Below are 14459 nucleotides of genomic sequence, written 5' to 3'. Positions count from 1 at the left end.
ATGGCTAGAATAAACAGCAATTTCATCCGATTTTGCTAGGTTATTGTACCTTTGCGGGATTTAACGGGCCTTTATTTGTGGTTATGGATATAACCCAATCCCTACGTTGAGGATTCTTGCAGCTTCGAATAAAGTAATGCTTTTTATTCTTTAAAAAAAAAAGAGCTTGCTCAAGATCCTTGTTCCCATTTCTTTTCTAATAGAAACGTGTTCATAAGTTTAGAACAAGTTTAATCCCTACCATAAAAATAAAATTTGATTAGGCTTCTTTTAAAATTCGTTACGGATTTAGTAAAATGCAAATAGAGTAGACATATAATTTTAAACGTTTTCAAATGAGATCGGGAACGCAGATTTGGACTAGGACACGCAGCACGTTTAAAAGATGGTACGTAGTTGAGGGCGGGATCGCATGTATATCCTCACATTTTTTCGGGAATGTTGGAGGAGTTGGGTGTTATCATCCTCATTGGTTGCAGACACGGCGTTTCTTGTGACGGCAGTTTGTTGTGACCTTACATGCCTGATAAAAACGGAAATTGTGCTGAGCAAATAGGTTTGTGAATGGCATCGGGAACTTACCTGCCGTCTGTAGCGATCCTTCTTGCACTCTGGTAAACGACACCAGGCGCGTGCTGCTTTCATGACCAGATCTTTGGGACTGAGGCCGCAATGTTTGCGCCGATAGACGCGCAGAAAGTTCAAGTATCCGTTGTTTGTGATGGGACCCGGCTTTTGGCATTTATATTTCTTACAGGGCTTGGGGCATGCCCGCTTGCGTTTGCAGCATCTGGGCTTCGGCTTGGAACATTTTGGACGGCAACAGGGCTTACGCCTGCGCGCTGGACATCTTGGCTTTGGCGGCGGACAGCAAGGCTTAGGACAAGAACGTCTAGGTTTAGGACAGCACGAGGGTGGACTTCTTTTCTTCGGGCAACACGAGTCGTCTAAATCCGTCTCGTCGTTAGCATCGACATTTCGATATTTGTTCCGCTGTGCAGGTGACAGCCGGTTCCATGCCTTGCCACCTCTAACCACATCAGGTATATCTAGTCCGCGAGAACGTGCGGCATAACTTCGCATAAAGTTCACAAACCCATTATTGGTCACGGGTCCTCTGAGCAAGCTTTTTTGAGCTAGTAATATCTTGTTGTCGCTCATATCGACTATTCAGAGAAGGAAAAGTATCATGCTTTTGATTAATTAGGATTCAAAGGAATTTCTGTTGCTAGTAGTATACCATTGTGTAATATTATATTCAGTCATAAGATTGCCTGAATACCTGTAAATGCATTATATGTAGAAGCACTTGGAATATTAAGACAGTCCATGCTAGCACACAAAACCAAGTTCAAAGCGCATGCATATATTGTTCACCATTAATTGCAAGAATTTTGTTTGTCTAGCTGCAAGAGACTTGTATTCCTGGCCACACAGTTGCCTCTGACGAAGACGAGTACAAGGGCAGCAAGGAGAATCATGTTGAGGCAACTCCGAGTGCTGTTGCCTCGAGCAACAAAAGCCCATAATTAATATCACTTTACAGTTGCAAACTGCCAGAGATATAGAGAGAACCCCAGGGGTAAGCAGCTTTACGAACTGTTTAATTGTTGAGGCTGCTTTGACTTGCAAGCTGTAAGCCACCCATAGACCGTGTCTGCTAAGACTAACAATAGGGTTTACTTGCGCTGGAGGTAGCCCAAGTAAAATGCATCTCAACGGGTCGGGCAGCTAACAAGTTCTTATTGGGCTTTGCTTTGGCAGCATTGTAGATAAGAAATTGAAGTTGTACCAGCTTAAATTCTCGCATAGTTTGTGGAACTAGTTCCTAGCTTTAAGGCAACATATTGATCTAGTTGCAAGCAAGCATTTTAATCGTAGCAACAATTTGCCATGCAAATTTTCCCAGTCTGCAATTAATTTTAGTTCTGGCAGGCTTAGTATTTTCATGAATAATACTTAGCATGGCTATTTTCCACAGCTGTCCAGGTATTTGTATTTGCATAGAACAATGTCGATATGTGCACCATAATTAACCAAGAATATAAATAATAATTTATCTAAGCTAGTTGCAATTGCAGTTCCAAAAATATTAATATGATTTCTTATGGCCATGCATTAATTCTGATTTATGCCCAGCTGTGCTTGTTGGCCATAATACGCCCCATTTGGCGAATGTGTCTGGACTTTGCATGCAAAGTTGAAATCCATCCTCTGGCACTTAGTTGGTCAAGTCAGCAGCAGGAGCTGCGCTTGGGGAGGGAGAGAGAGAGAGAGAGAGTACCAATTATACGGCATATAAATAGTATTATGCTCTGGCTGGCAGGGGATTTGTTGCTCTGTTTGATGGAACTGCTGACAGCTGACAAGCTGAAAGCAACAGCCAGCACAATGTAGCAAGTGAAGCCTTGACAGTAGTTGCTACTGCGACTGCAATAGACAGCCACTCGACGGGGTACAGTGGAACAAATTGCGAGTATTAGTCAACTAAAAATATTTGTTTATTTAACTATGATCTGGTAAAGCTGAATTCGTTCCGGTGTAATAAAAGCCCGACCCGAAGGGCATTTCTCATTCTTTACCGAATGCTTTGACTATATAATTTAGTTTCTTTTAACCAACAGCGCCTGTAATCCGTCCCATTATCAATCTTTGTGACATTTTCCCTTTGTATCTATCACTATCGTCTTTGCTCTTACGAGTAGTCACCTTAGCTAAGTGCTTCGTGATAAAGCAACACGCTCTAGTATCACGTGCTCGTGATAAGAAAAAAAATGTATAGACGTAGCAGCTATCTGTGCGTTTATGCTTTTGATTAAGAAATTGACAGGCAGCAGCATTCAAGCTGGTAGCAGAGGCTTAAGGAATTAGGGAAGAGCGAGGCGAGTTGGCACAAAAGGTAAGTGCAGAGGGCGTTGAGTGATTATCATTAGCCGCCAGAATAGTTGCCATTAAGCACGCACAACGAGCTGCAGCAGCATCAACAGCAGCGACAGCAACAGCAGCGACAGCAACAGCAACAACAATAACAACAACGTGCAGTTGCAACAATGTTTGAGTAATTGTTTGCCGTTGCTGCAACTGCAGCATTTGCATGCATTGAGCCCACATTGAAACTTGGCCCCCATTTACCCGTGTACCTAGCCTTATCTCATGCCCGCGCTCCGCAACTTGCCGCACTGTCAACTGCCGTTGTCTGCCCGCTGCACGTAGCTGAACAGTGGCAGCAACTGCAGCAGTAATTGCAACAAACAATTAGCGTCACTTGGATTTATGTTTACGAGCGGCTGCCTCGACATTATCCAGCAGAGCCGGCCCGCACCCATACCCCCCCTCTACCCAATATTGTTGCTGCGTGCGAGGATTAAAAGTTGGCTCAATCACAGCGGCTAAACAATTTGGCAACAGTGAAAAAAACACAACCTCACTCTCGCTGCTGGTAATGCAACATTTTCGGTCGTGTATTTCGATTTTATTCACTCACCTCAGTTGAAAAACTCGTCCTTGATAAACTTAAAATCACACATATATAAAATTTACTTTTGCTACGAGCTAAAATACCAAAGAGAAAAATGATAGAAACTTAAAAAAAATGTTCTTTTCTTCGCAAGCTGTGAATGATTACTAAATTACTTGTGAAGCTGGCTTGTTAGCTCTGCTAAACAATGATTAACAACTCTACGATTACTATGTTTTTAAAGTAAAACTGAAAGCAAAGTTTTTTCTTAGTTCACTTAAATGGGAGCCTTCCCAGCTCTTTGAATCGCACAATCTATTGTTGAAGCTATTGTTTTTTATGCGTTATGCCAATTGGGTCACGCATTGGTTAGTAGATTATTGTTGTTAGAAAATATATTAAAAAAATCCTTCTGTCAAACGTACTCTTTGAGCATGAAAGGCTTAGATTTAAAATACATTCAGATATCTCCTCAACGGTCTCATCGTTGCAAGCTTTGAGTATTTACTGCACAGTTGCTTTCTCCTACTTCAGACATTTTTTGGGGCATTATCTATTATAAATGTCGTGAGCAACTAGTGGCCCCCTGCGTTGCTTTAAAAAAGACGAAATTTCTTAAAAAAGGAAAAACCTTTTCTGATCTACGACTCCTGGGATAATTGCATTTGCATAGATGGTAATAGATAACCGCAAACGATATTAGGCTTCTTCACAAATGATTGGATCGACAAGCTGTTTGGCTTGCCCCGGACTCATTAACCTGAATTTCATAGTCTACTAGGATAATTTTTGTTTGATATTTAACCAGCCGAGCCCACAGAAAACCTTCACACCTGTAAAGTGCGTTGGCAACCTACCTATCGAGCTGATCCTTAAGGCTGACATTTCATTAAAATTTTTATTTAAAAAACAAATGGGAGTTTCTAAAAGTTAAAACTAAACATGAAATTTTGCATAAAAAGACCATCCCAGGCAATGCAGATGTCATCGAATATTTGGTGTATTGACTGTATCCTGGCAGGTGTCGCTGGTAAGGTGGGCCTTGGAATTTTCGGGCAAGTCCAAGGCTGAAGCTTACAGAGTTAATGCAGTACGGCTCTGGGGGGGACAGCTTTTTGTTAAGATTTGTGACAAATTGTTTGGAAGGAGTTTACTTGACGGCGGAAGCGATCCTTTTTGTACTCAGACATTCTGCACCAAGCTTTTGCTCCTTTAACAACTAAATCTTTGGGTTCTAGATGATCGTATTTGCGTCGAAAGAGATTCATGAAGTTCAAGTAACCATTATTTGTTAACGGAGCTATAACCGGCTTTCGGCATTTACGCCTGGCACAGGGATTCGCAGGCTTGCAGCATCTGGGCTTGCGCTTGCAGCATCTGGGCTTCGGCTTGCAGCATCTGGGCTTCGGCTTGCAGCATCTGGGCTTCGGCTTGCAGCATCTGGGCTTCGGCTTGGAACATTTGGGTCGGCAACAGGGTCTACACCTGCGCACCGGACATCTGGGCTTTGGCGGCGGGCAGCAAGGTTTGCGCTTGCGCGGCTTTGGACAGCAAGGTTTGCTCTTGCGCCGCATTGGACAGCAGGCATCGGTGTACATCTCTGACATGGCGTTTCGTGCCAGGTCTAGCGTACGATATTTATCCTTTTGCTTGTATGTGAGCTTATTCCAAGCCTTGCTGCCTTGCACAGATATGGCAACTACGTCAAGGCCATAATTTTGCCGACTGTAGCTTCTCATGAAGTTTACGAAACCTTTGTTGGCCACACCCTTGTTAAAAAAACTACCCGACGCAGAAACACTTTTCGCTTCCATCTTGTCTCTTCTGTGGGAGATAAATTAGTTACTGTATAATTTGTCGATAAGCTCTTGATTCATAGAAAATTGTTCGCAATTGCTGCATCTATACATTTTCAAAGAAGCTATTCCAAAAATACACTTATATTATCGCAAGTCCTAGCCTTAATCATCCTTACACAATCCTTGCAATTCCTCTAAACTAACCGGTTGATTTATGAATTATCCGCGCGTTTTCTATATAAACGCCCATGCCACAGGCAGGCGCCTGCAATTCGTGTAATAAATGTTGTTGCACCATGTAAATGACGTCATTACATGTCACGGGGTGTGGCAACACTGTCGGCTGTCTGCACTAGCCAGCAGTAGGCGGCTTCACAGGATGTTATTCCTCTGCCCACACCTCGTATACCGTCCTTATTGATGCCTTAGGGCTGTGTTTCTTTCCACTTACCTAAGCAGCTTTATCCAAACGAAAATACAAAACTATTAATAAAATTTACCATAAAAGTTATTAAAATCGAATTAAAAGAAAATAGTTTCTTTCATAGGAAATTTGATTCGAACTATTCGTCTGCTAAAAGTGTATTGAGTCTCAACGAAAGTCACGAGGATAAACTGTATTAAAAAGTGATTTATAAATGATTGCCTACTGTTTCGAACAGACAGAATAAGCGCAGAAAGTATGTAAGGTGAAATCTCCATAACCGAACATCCGCCGTCTGGTTTTAGAATATATTCGGTTAAGGTAAATCATTATGCATAGAAAGAACGCTAAAAAATTGATAAAATTTGTCTTTTACGGAAGCTTGGCTACCTTAAAGGAATATACAATAAAAACTTTACTAACGGACATTGATATTAGTGGAACACAAGTACTGACTGGATTATTTCTCTGCAACGATTTTTTTTCGATGTACTTTTTATAAATCAGGACATCTGCGATAGTTCCTGTCCGCTGTAGAGAGTTTTCACTGTATAAATATTTATATTTATTACATTCCTTTTTGGGAAGCCGCCTACTCAACCCATACTTATTTATTATTTTCGAATAACTCTTTTTGCTCAATTGTTAGTTATAGGATATATATTGCAGAATGTATTCCCATATATTTCACTATAAAAATGGTATTCTGGGTTTTTCAAGCACACACAAATTTTAAGCCTTGTGCAAACAACTATTAAAGCCCAAGCCCAAAGAAAAATACCTTTCTTCTACCAATCAGCAAAAAGAATGAAAAAAAAAGCAGACGACACAAAAAAAAGTATGCAACTCAGTCGAAGCATTCGTTTTGATTGGATTGAATTGGTTTAGATTGCGGTAGCCTTCCATATGACGCCGGCGGATATAAGGGGCACATCCTGTGTGTGGCTTGTTGCCTTAGCTTGGAAATGTGCCTGCCTTGAAGAGGGGGGCACAGGCAGAGCGTAAATTATGTGTCTGTGTCTGCGTGTGTAAAAAAATTTCATTTTTTATTATTTTTTTACTATAAAGTTTTTTTTTCTGTCTTGCAGTTGTTTATTAAAATTGCAAGCCGCAAGCGCTGCGATTAAAACACACACTGGGAATAGCTCTAAAGGATACTGAATACACGATTCCGTATTCAAGATTTCATGTATGCTAGAAGCCTTTCTATTATCTGTAAAATGTTATGATTTATTATATGCGAGTTCAAGTTTATGTTTGGGCCATAAATTGTGAGCCCCAAAGGGTTACAAAGGCCACATTGCCCACAGACAACCTGGCCCCGCCTACCCGACAGCAGTTAAGTCAATTAATTGGCTTTAGATTTATTAGTTTTATTTTTTCACTACCCTCATAACCAAATACCCTCCCCCGTTCATAGTGTATGGCTCGCGTATGTGTTGTGATTTATTGCGCGAAGGATTTTAACCTAAAAAGAAAGTTTTAGCGCCTTGGCACGCACACAGCCAGCCCCTACTACATGAGTCCAGGTAATAGCGTATGCCCGCGAGGCGTGGCATTTGCATATAAATAGATATGTCACTTTAAATATTAGATACATGCGAATCGCGGCGCCCGTGTTCAACCTTTGGGCCCACGCAGATTTTGCGTGCAGAGCCAACAAACTCTTGACGGTATTCCATTAAATTAGCCTTAGTGTCAAATGTAACGCCCGAAATGCTGCTGACACTCATCTCAGCTATTTATTGTACTAAATTATTAACTAGGTCAAATGCGAAGTCAAACACTTAGCGAGCACGCGAAACGTTTGTTAAAACCCACAACTGTCAATTTGGCAGCTGACCTGGATAAAATGGAAAGAGCACTATTAGGGATGTCTTTATTGTTAGATAAGAAGCCTATAATTACAATGTGACAGGGTAACATTCTAAAAACAATTCACTGATTGCAATTTATCTAGTTGTTTTAAATTAAATGTGGAATTTCGAATGCTTTTTGATAGTGCGTGCACCCAAATCAATTTGAAGAAGGTTGTTCTTCTGGGAAAGCATCGGAATACTATAGCAGGTCTCATAAAAAGAGTTGGCATAAGTTCAAGTTTGGGTGGAATGAATTTTGTAGTTAAAGAAAATTAGGAACTAAAAGCTCGATTTATGTAACTTGTTTAAAGTTATCAAAATCTTAAGAAAGCTCCATACATTTTTGGGCTTTTAAATACTAGAAACGGAGCTCTACCATCTGCAAGCCACTACGCAGTAGTATTATATTTTAAGGGTATTTTAATTTTGTCATGAAATGTGTTGAGGCATCTCCGACCTCTTTAAGTATATATATATATTTAAGATCAGCATTACCTGCCGATATAGCCATGTGCGTGCGTCCGTCTGTCTGTTTTTATGCGAACTTGTCTCGTAGTTATAAGCCTATTGTCTTGAAATTTTGCATATCAAGCAGTACTTATGTTGGAACCGACCGGATCGGGCCACTATATCATATAGCTGCCAAAGGATTGATTAGTCGGAAATTAAGTTCTTGAATGAACAACTTCTTTATGTATTAAGATATCTTACCTAAACTCGGCATATTCCCTAAATATATTCAAAATCTTATCAACATCGGACTACTGTATCATAGAGCTGCGATTGGAAAAATCGGTGCAAAAGTAGGTTCTTATATACTGATTTCCAAGATGTTTTCTCAGATATCTGCAAAAGGGCAATGTCTACAAAAGATACTTTCTTGTTGTTACTTATAAAAACCTTAGGCTCGACATGTATTCAAAATAATTTTGTTTATTATGATTTTATTTAAAAATATCCAAATATTTGTTCAAATTATTGAAAAACTTTAATTCAACCATATTGCCGATTGCAATTTTTTGTTTAACAATCTTTCATAAAGTCAGTTGCGCCCCCTTTGGATTGGTTACACGGGGCGAATAATTCAATGCAATTTTTTGTAGCGTACTTTCTGCACGTTTATAATACATTTGGCTTTCAACACAAAAACACGTATCGTGTGGGGCTGGTTGCGCGGGTGGGTGGGTGGTTGTGCATTGCATGCTCAATAGCTTAAATTATGCGTGCATGGAATATGCAATTTGAATGTGAAATAGTTGACATTGGCCGCACTGGCAGAACCGCAGGGCAGCGCGGCTCGAACCAATTGCACAAAATCAACGCAAAAACCTCAGCAACATTTAGCAGCGATGCATAAATCATAGCATACTTAACTGCGCACGCACACACACACACACACACACACGCACAGACAAATATAAATTGGTTGGTTGTCCTGCTGCGTAACAGGCTCGCGGTTGTTTTGATTTCGTTTGCAACCTTTAATTAGAAATATTGCCACATTCTAAATGAGCCGGTGCCAAAGCTAAAACTGAGGCAACAGCAACAAATTAAATATTGAAAAACGGAATAATAATTATGAGGGCAATCGAATAGAGTCTGGGTTTTGCAATTGCGAACATTAAACCGCAGTCGTTCATTTATTTTTGCATTTATGCACAAAATTAACTAATTTAAGTGACATGAAATATTTTGGTTGCCATTCGGTTAGCAGCTGCAATATTTTTGACCCAAAACCAACGGACAAATTCGTGGCCATGCATTGAATTAGCCGCCAATCGTGTTTTAATTGACTTAGTTCGCGCAATACGGGCGTGTCTAGTGTAGTTTATATCATATAAACAGATCCACACTGCAGCCATCAATTGCCACTCAAAATTTCATTATCAACTTTTAATTGAATGCGATTGCTATTGCTTCAAAGCATGTACTATTTATATTTTTATTTGTGAGATGTTTTTTGTAATATCATGAATGTTTTTTTTTTGGTTTTAATTATCCAAATAAACTTTTTACTACAAACGACCTTGTAGAGCTTAGCTCCGAGCTATATTAGATAATGATTGCAAGCCCCCAGCAATAATGATTGACTTAATGTTCGGAGTGTATTTTTAATTGTTAATAAAAATATTTTTTTAAATGTTTACAAAAATATTCAATTTTGTAATTTCTTTCTTCCCGATTTGTTTAAAGTATTGCATATGGCAGATATTTTTTTATAGAGAAACTGAGGGCCAAATCTTTACCCAACATTGACATCTATAAAATATGGTAAGATAACTCCAATAGCTGGGGCCCAAGTTAAAATTGCTTTTGGACTGATTTTCCCTCAATAGATATTTATTTTCAACAAAGCTTAATAAGTTGGAAATCCGAGCTTGAACCGATTTGAAGCATTGATTAGAGTATTCGTGCTAGTTATTCTCCTTTTTTTTCGTCGTCAATGCTTGACAAATTTTAAATTTTATGCACTGCAATAATAAACATAATCATGCTTTAAATATGACAATTGGGTTTAAGTTGCAATGAATAATTGTTGAATATTTGCTGTACTTAATTTCTCAGAGGAATTCGTTTGTGATTCACATGCCGAGCAGTTTGAGCTGCAAGAGAAATACCTTTTTAAAAATACCTTTAATTATTGACAAATTTTAAATTTTATGCACTGCAATAATAAACATAATCATGCTTTAAATATGACAATTGGGTTTAAGTTGCAATGAATAATTGTTGAATATTTGCTGTACTTAATTTCTCAGAGGAATTCGTTTGTGATTCACATGCCGAACAGTTTGAGCTGCTAGAGAAATACCTTTAATGTGCTTTAGTTATGAATGCAATGCAACGACAAGCATGAACAGCTTTTGTTTCTTAAGAGCTTTCCTGCCAGGACACTAAACAATTGGCACACGCTGTGACTGTGCGTCTTGAAGGTTAATTTAGTTAGAAGCATTTCCAAGCTGATTCCTTAACTATGAAACTATGCGAGTAATTGCACAACACAGCAATGCAGTTGAGAAATGCGGGGACGAGTGGGTGATACTCGGTTGAAGTAGACAAAAGGCAACAAATGCTGAACTGATTTATCTGGAAAACATTTTGGGACGGCTGCTGCTTCACAAATTGCCAACAGAAATTAATAAGAGAAATAAGTTTACCATTTCCTGTCGATGGCAGCCGGACAACAACAGCAGCAACAACAGCATAAATAACTACAAAAAATACTAGAAAAATGCCAACTAATAGTCATAGTCCATTGTCATAGTCGGCTAGTATTTATAGAGGAGGGGGTGAGGAAGGCGGTGGGGCTGCAAAGACATTCCAATAACTGTACAACATCCGGTCGAGCTACACAATGGCAAAAAACGTTTCCAATTTCAATGGGGAAATATTTCTATTTGAACATGAAAATATTTTTAGCAACCGTTTATATAAGTGCATGTGTGTGTTGGCGTGTGTGGGCGAGTAACTGCGTATGTGCGCATAGATCTAAACGACTCTTCACCTGGCGACGACGAGATAACACAAAAAAAAAGATAAAAAAAAAATTTCATAAAAAAAGAAAAACTATGCCGGAAAAAAATTCAATCTTAATCCAGTGGCTCAGCAGGAAATTTTTTACACACAGTCTGAAAAATAACTAAATATAGAAAGTAAAGAAAAAAGGGGAAAAACAGAAGATATTATAGAATGGTCGAAGATTTAATACACTTACTAAATACTAATATACCTTTTCAAGTTTAGCTTACCCTTTAAAGGTGAGTTTCAATCAAACCAATTTTATGCTTTGCAATTATAAATATGATACTTTTTATCAAATAAATTACATGATTTTATTTTATTAAAGTATATTATATGTCTGATTGACTTTGATAAAAGTCTGCCATAAAGTTAGAAGCAAATTAAAATTCGAATAAAAAGGTTTCCGAAGAGGACTTGCATGATCTGGTCAATGATCAAGATGTCTTAAAATTCCAATAAGATTTCCTCTACAAGGCGGTTATGTGATTCATTGCTTCGCATAAATAAATTTTGGGATATTTTCCATCTTTATATTTATGTCTTTAGCTGTGTGTCTGCTTACTGCGCCCCAAAACTATAATAACCCTGCGCAAAGTGTATAAAAAATCAAAAGAAAAAAATGTATGCCATGCACTTAGAAATCTTCGATGGTTGTGCATGATGTTGGGTGGGGGATGGGGGGGTCGTGTATGTATGAATGGAACCGGTGACGTATGCACTTGACTTGACTTGCACATTTGTGGCGAAAGGCTTGGCAAGTCTTGCAGTCAATTCGAGCCACAGTCAAATCCAAAGAAAAATAGTTATTGTTAGATGAAAGAAGAGTGTGTGGAGGGAAAAAAGAGTAAAACCCTGCAACCAAGTTGGCAGCAAGTAAGTAGCTTTATTATGGGATTTTAAGTTATTACACCAAAGAAGAAGAAACTGTTTGCAGAGGGGGCTGCTGAGTGTTGGCAAACATGCAACTGGGTGCCATTGCGAGCACTCACATATGCAGCTCTTTATATTTGAATGAGAGGCTTACGAATGTGATGATATGCCCATGCCCCCCATGGCTACAGAGAAGGGCCGGGAATTTGTCAACATCGTTTCTATGGTTGGGTGAGTGAATTATCAGAATAATGTAGAAAAGACATATTTTTAATAAAAATTGTGTAAAAGTTATGCATTTATGTGCTATTTTTGTGCTATGCTATTCTCTATTTTTCGAAATTATAATATTTCTTTAACAATTAAGTTTCCTTAATTGTTGCTTTATTTTTAAATAGGTGAAAAGCCTTTTGAAATCCAATGAGATTTAGGAGAGTTTTATCGAATATAATAACCCAATCTTCAAAAACGGCAAAAACAAACATTTTGGAGAGGTTAAATAAAGCTTGCCTAATAAAAATTTTGTTCAATCAATTTCGAGGCCCCAAGTTGATAAAAAAAAAAACAGATTTAAGCAAGCGCTGTTACAAAAAAATTGAATTCTGTTGCAGAGTGTAATTGTGTGTACATATACACTTTATATGTTATAGAATGTAAGTAAACTATTCGTTTAGCTCTCGCCCAGCTCTGTATAGTCTGAGTTTTCTATTTTGCCGAGGCAGCGTATTATAATAATATTCTTAGCCTCTGCCTATTTGTAGGTTGCCTCCTATATTATTTTAATTTTTATGCCCCACAGAAAGGCAGCTCTCCGCCTGTTTTTTATTTAAGCGTTGTGCGTTACCTTTTCCGACTTATCGACATAATTATCTTAAAAAATATGAAATTATATATTGTGCATAAAAAAATATACCAGAGAATAAAGGGCAGCAGCACAAACGGGGCGATGGCCTGAAAAGGCAGCGAAAGGCAAGTTGAAGACGAGTGCCAGCCACACCCCACGCCCTTTGATTATGTGGCTGTGATAGCGGCACTTTGTTCTTGTCGTTGTTGTTGTTGTTGCTGTCCTTGTAAGCTGTAGAAAGTTAAGGAAACTGGCAAGCACTTCTCATTAGAATGCTCACAGCGCAGATTTGACAAGGCAGCTCGCCTAAATGCAGGCAACGTTTCCCGTTTCCACATTCCCGCAGCTCCAGGTCTCGGTGTATGTGTGTGTTATTCTTTATTTTATGTGTGTGTGTGTGTGTGTGTGTGTGTGTTTCGTCCTTTACGCGCAGTCACGCAACTTTTCCTACCCCCACCCAGTTGCTGTTGCTGTTGTTGTTACAGCTGCGCATTTTTAAACAAGATTAAAGCGCTCACGTCGCCAGGTTGGTAAAAAGTGCGAGCAACGAAGAGGTCTGAGATGAAATATTGTTAAAGACACAGGACACGGGACACAGGACGCAGGACGCAGGATTTGCTGTCGGCAATTTGTTGACTTGACTGCAAATGTGTCGCATCTTAATGCGTTCTTATTAAATATTTGAGAGGGGCTAAAAAAACAACAACAACAGAACAGAAATATCTGAGATATTGTAGACTCAAATTCCAGAGTAAAAAATGGCAGGTAAAGCTAGTAAAAATACACGCATATTGTTTTTCCATTGTATAGTCAAATATATTTAAGAAAATAAAAAGCAAACAATCATTGAGCGCTCTAGGAATATCTTAAAATTCCTGTATTTTTTTTATAAATTGTGCCGTGGAAGAAAAATCAATTTATAGAGCTACGGGAAACCCAGGCAAATTTATAGAAATGTTGGGTCACAGTTCTTGAAAGAAAAAAAATACTGCAGGATAATTAGGTTGGGATAGCTACATACGAAAGTTTTGCTCTAATTATGGGTTAAATAATGTTCCAAATTTGGAATAGACCAGCCTCAGCACATTAATTTAGCAGTAGTATATTATTTATTAACTTTTACGCGCTCTATTGCATCCCTCGTACAGCTAAATTTTAGCTTTCTACATTTAATTTGCTTGACAACTAGAAACAAAAATTTAATTTTGCTTGTTGTTTTGTGTTTTGCAAACTTATTTTCTTTTGTAAACTTATGTAAATGACGCATACGTGTAATTATATTTTTTATATTTTTATAATTTTATTTTTAATAAATTTTAAAATGTCTATATGTACACAGGCTTAAACCAATAAAGACAGATGTACTAAGTACAAACGCACTTATAATAAAAATGTTGCCTTAATTGAAATAATTAAACAAGCGAAAATGTCGTAGGTGCGCATTTCATTAAACACACACACACACATTGTGTGTGCTTACACACCGTCACACAAACATGCGTATTTGTTTCACTTTTTTTTTTTTTTTTTTTTGCATTTAAATTGCATTTTCTCTGCCTGCCTCGCAATAAATTCGCGTAATGAAGTTTTACAAAAACACATAAAAAAAAATCGAAAATCGGCTGTAAAAATTTATTTAAAAAGCAAGAGCATCAGACTATAAATTGTTAAATACCCTGCAAAT

The 14459-nt window shown here is 38.4% G+C and overlaps 2 protein-coding genes and 1 long non-coding RNA gene across 5 annotated transcripts in view; 1 reads left to right on the top strand and 2 right to left on the bottom strand.

The window, feature by feature from the left end:
- The window catches only part of LOC135438972 (uncharacterized), a 77857-nt gene that overhangs the window by 24839 nt on the left and 38559 nt on the right, over positions 1 to 14459 (top strand). The gene's annotated exons all lie outside the window — the stretch shown is intronic.
- On the bottom strand, positions 266 to 3645 carry LOC135439359 (protamine-like protein 99C). The gene is made up of 3 exons (XM_064698078.1): positions 3485 to 3645; positions 583 to 1166; positions 266 to 523 (listed from the first exon to the last, which is right to left on the bottom strand). The coding sequence occupies exons 2-3, from the start codon at positions 1159 to 1161 to the stop codon at positions 467 to 469; spliced, it is 636 nt and encodes a 211-aa protein (XP_064554148.1). The 5' UTR covers positions 1162 to 1166; positions 3485 to 3645; the 3' UTR covers positions 266 to 466.
- On the bottom strand, positions 4337 to 5867 carry LOC135438989 (histone-like protein 18C). Of its 2 annotated transcripts, none has more exons than XM_064697562.1 (3): positions 5708 to 5867; positions 4612 to 5281; positions 4337 to 4555 (listed from the first exon to the last, which is right to left on the bottom strand). In XM_064697562.1, the coding sequence occupies exons 2-3, from the start codon at positions 5269 to 5271 to the stop codon at positions 4532 to 4534; spliced, it is 684 nt and encodes a 227-aa protein (XP_064553632.1). In that variant the 5' UTR covers positions 5272 to 5281; positions 5708 to 5867; the 3' UTR covers positions 4337 to 4531. The 2 variants fall into 2 exon arrangements, with proteins under 2 accessions (XP_064553632.1, XP_064553633.1); XM_064697563.1 differs by lacking the exon at positions 5708 to 5867 and adding an exon at positions 5461 to 5629.

The sequence above is a fragment of the Drosophila montana genome, unplaced genomic scaffold (assembly GCF_035044405.1).
Source record: "Drosophila montana isolate Dmon_TW-CO22-7 unplaced genomic scaffold, ASM3504440v1 contig_402_1, whole genome shotgun sequence".
Taxonomy (NCBI): domain Eukaryota; kingdom Metazoa; phylum Arthropoda; class Insecta; order Diptera; family Drosophilidae; genus Drosophila; species Drosophila montana.
This window is presented reverse-complemented; position numbering and strand designations above follow the sequence as displayed.